The following is a 3,519-nucleotide window of genomic DNA, read 5'->3' as shown; positions in this document are numbered from 1 at the left end:
GTGCATCATAAATACAAATCAAGAATAGTATAGATTAGCAGAATTACATACGTGGTTACACGCATGTATTAGTCACACTTAAGGTATTTCTCCGAGCATATCCAAGATTATCATATTTGGTGCTACTAATCGAGTAGTATAATTTATTTCCTATTTGTCGGGATTATTCTTGGAAAAATTTCTGATTAATACCTCACAGATTCATCTCAATGGAATACATTTAAAACATAAACTAAACCGGTGCCAACCAAGTAAGTCAACTTTCTATGCAATGGTGATATTGCGTAGAACCAAGTTTCCTGTAACCCTTCCAAGACTCTTACCTTACTGTGAAACTTTGTATGGTTTCAGCCCATCAATCCATCTATTTCGCAATTAACATTTGTCAGAGGATTTTAAATTTTTACAAGAGAATTCCAACTCAAAATTAGATTGACAAAAATACACGAAATTACATTTAGAGTGCACAAGGATATTTACTTCTTTTTGGATGACTTCATAGGAATTCCCTTGTACATTTGCACTCGTTCCTTCAAAGCATCTCGCCTAGGCCGTGCCAGCTTGTTGTTAGGATCGAAAAGTAAAACTTCTTCGAAAGCCTTAAGGGCAGCTTTCAAGTCTTTCTTCTTCTCGTACGCATCGCCCAGGTTGTTCCATGCTGTAACATAACCAGGTTGAATTCTTACAGCAGTCTCAAACTGATTGATTCCCTTCTCGAGCTTCTCATCCCGGATGTAGCCAACGCCAAGGGCATTGTGAACCTGCAGAATGGAGCTTTAGAAATTGCCATACACGACGCAGATGACAGCAGGAGAGTAAGATAAGTGGCTTTTCAGAGGTACTAGTAAATGACCACCAAACTCGTACACGTATCCCAGACAAACTAACCAAGGAAGAGAAGATAATGGACATGGTACCACACCTGTGCAAGATCCTGATCGTCTCCATCCCATTTCGAGATTGCTTGTTGCAAATATTTTATTGCAGCTGGGTAGAACTTCCTTCTCAACATCACTGCACCAAGTTCAAAGAGCTCAGTAGCACTAGCATCACCACTTCGTATTTGCTCCTGAAATATTCATACAAGATTAAGGAAAAATCAGAAACATACACAACCTTTCAAATAGACTGAACTCATTCAGAAAATTTTCCGTCTTATTTGCTTATTCTGCTAATTAAGCATAATCCTAACAAGAAAGATGAAAATTACTTTGTTGGATAGGTTCAATTATCGGGGGGTTATAAAACGAATTTGCGTTCACGGTAAACAGGAGACTAAGCGACAATAGAAGGATTATTATGGGAATTTGAAAAGGGATATAAGGGAACACCATTTACCTGCAATTCTTTGGCAGAAAGGTCAAGCTCTCTGCGAACAATGACTTGACGAATCACAAAGAACGTACCAGCCCCAAGTAAACCTAACAGTAGCAGCAAGTACGATAACTGAATTCCCAATTCAAATAGCTCGCCAACCTCGTATACTGAGTTGAATCTCATCTCTCCACTGGAGTGTGCTGCTTCTGCAGAACTCAGCCATGTCACCGCAGCACATGCAGGTAGCCACATCAGTGGTCTATTGGCATTTTCATCATCCTCGTTCACTACAAAGTCGTGAGATAAATCTGCAAAAATTCGATGAAATTCAATAAGGGGATGACTAGCACCATATAGAACTTCGCAAGAAAAAATGTATAGAAAAATGAGCTTCTGTAAAGAGGAGCAAAGCAATGCTCTGACTAATGAGCATTGAGATGTTGAACCTCTTGAAATATCCTAGTGGGTACTCTTTCATCTGATAGCCTTTAGTGTAGACTTGTAGTTTGAGTTCCAATTAGAGTTTAGAACCTCAAACGGGTGAGAAAAACAAATTCTTTGGTTCCAAATTTATGTGATGAACTAAGCACTATAAACAACAACTTAAACAGCTATGTATTGGAGTAGATGAAAAAACTCAGTAGAACAGAAATCCATGAAATTACCTTCACCATGACTGGCTGAAACTAAGCATCTCATCTTTTCCAATCGGAATATCTGTCTCACTCCCAAAAAAAAAGCAAAATTAACAACTGCATAAACATCAGACCACCAAAGCAATCTCTCAATTTCTTCCACAAACAGACACACCAACGGAAGATAAATTGTCACAAACTGGGGGACTCAGAACCCCCTAATCTCCATCATATTTTAGCAAAATTTAGCAGTACGACTTTACAAGAAGAAGAATGTCACTGAAAATATGCGCAATGGTGCAACTATCCACATTACGACACTGTCTTAAGTTTTCTCAAAAATGCTTCACCAAAATGGACTCTAGTTTAGCATCCCAATTCAAGCATTATCACAACTCTAGTTTAGTGGACAATGAAGAACTGAATAACTATCCAAGTGAAGTAGTATCATAGGCCATGGAGCAATTGCCCCAGACCACAGACCAAATGCCCATAATCTCAATTTATCCGTAAAATTATGACATAATAGAGACTCTAATCTCCATCGTACCATTGCACATATTTGTAGAAGAACAAATTAAACTTCAAGTATGTGCAATTGTATGAATTTCTACATTACCACCCAATATTTCTTAAAATTAAACACTGTTTAGCATCAGTGTAGTAGATAAGAAAGTCTCATCTACAGAACTGAACAACTCATTCAAGTGCCATCGTAGGGGGCAATTGCCTCCCATCCCCAAGACCTTAAAATTACTAACAGATTAGAAAATTTAAACCAAACCCATGATCATAATCCCCTTGAATTACATGAAAAACCCAACATTGGAACAAAAATGAAGAAAATTTCAGTGCTGGGGAGTGTACTTACATTATCCTGAAGAACAGTAGACTTGTGTTTATGATGATTAGTACTGGAGTAAAGGAGTTTGTTTCTGAGTGGAGAGAATGAAAGCTTTCTAGAAAGAAATGAAGATGAAGAAGATAACATTGATGATGATGAAGTAGTACTACTAATTCTTGCGAAAGTTGAGCATAAAACAATTCTAGGATGAATGTCAGGGTTTACGCTTGCACTTATCATTTTCCTAGCTTTTAATGAGAAGCTAGTATTAGGATAGTGATAGAATTAGTGAGTAGTGGTTGGTACTGGAATTCCAAGCATGTTCTTCCTCTGTATCAGGATACAATTACTCTGCTAGGAGTTGGAGAGGAAAAAAAGATGATCTTTTGCAAGAAGATGGATGGGTTTATCCTCAAGGCTACAAGTTTACAAATTTACCCTTGGCAAACAAATGGACAACAAATTGAATCCCGAATCCCGAATCCGGTGCACTTTTATGGCCTTGTCAAATCTGATGTAAGCTTGAATGCTTGTTGTTAGTTGCGGCTGATATGGGATTTGAATCTTACCTACAACATGGGTGTTTGCATCCGACTCACGTCAGAAATCTAGTCGACTCTTGACTCTCACCGAGTCAGATCGTTTGTTTTCCAAATTGAGTCAAATCTAATTTTTTATGTGACTTAAATGTAATCCTTGACTCGAAGTTGTTAGAGTCAAGTA

General features: G+C 37.9%; 1 protein-coding gene across 1 annotated transcript; it reads right to left on the bottom strand.

Moving 5' to 3' along the window:
• Nucleotides 1-200: 200 nt before the first annotated feature.
• LOC113321493 (tetratricopeptide repeat domain-containing protein PYG7, chloroplastic-like) lies at nucleotides 201-3,191 on the bottom strand. Its single transcript, XM_026569410.1, has 5 exons — nucleotides 2,824-3,191; nucleotides 1,983-2,034; nucleotides 1,339-1,625; nucleotides 923-1,069; nucleotides 201-761 (listed from the first exon to the last, which is right to left on the bottom strand). Exons 1-5 carry the CDS (start codon nucleotides 3,034-3,036, stop codon nucleotides 477-479), a joined length of 984 nt encoding a protein of 327 aa, XP_026425195.1. The 5' UTR covers nucleotides 3,037-3,191; the 3' UTR covers nucleotides 201-476.
• Nucleotides 3,192-3,519: the final 328 nt, after the last annotated feature.

Source organism: Papaver somniferum, chromosome 1 (genome assembly GCF_003573695.1).
Source record: "Papaver somniferum cultivar HN1 chromosome 1, ASM357369v1, whole genome shotgun sequence".
In the NCBI taxonomy this organism is placed as follows: domain Eukaryota; kingdom Viridiplantae; phylum Streptophyta; class Magnoliopsida; order Ranunculales; family Papaveraceae; genus Papaver; species Papaver somniferum.
Note: the sequence above shows the minus strand (reverse complement) of the source record. Positions and strands in the feature narration are given on the sequence as shown.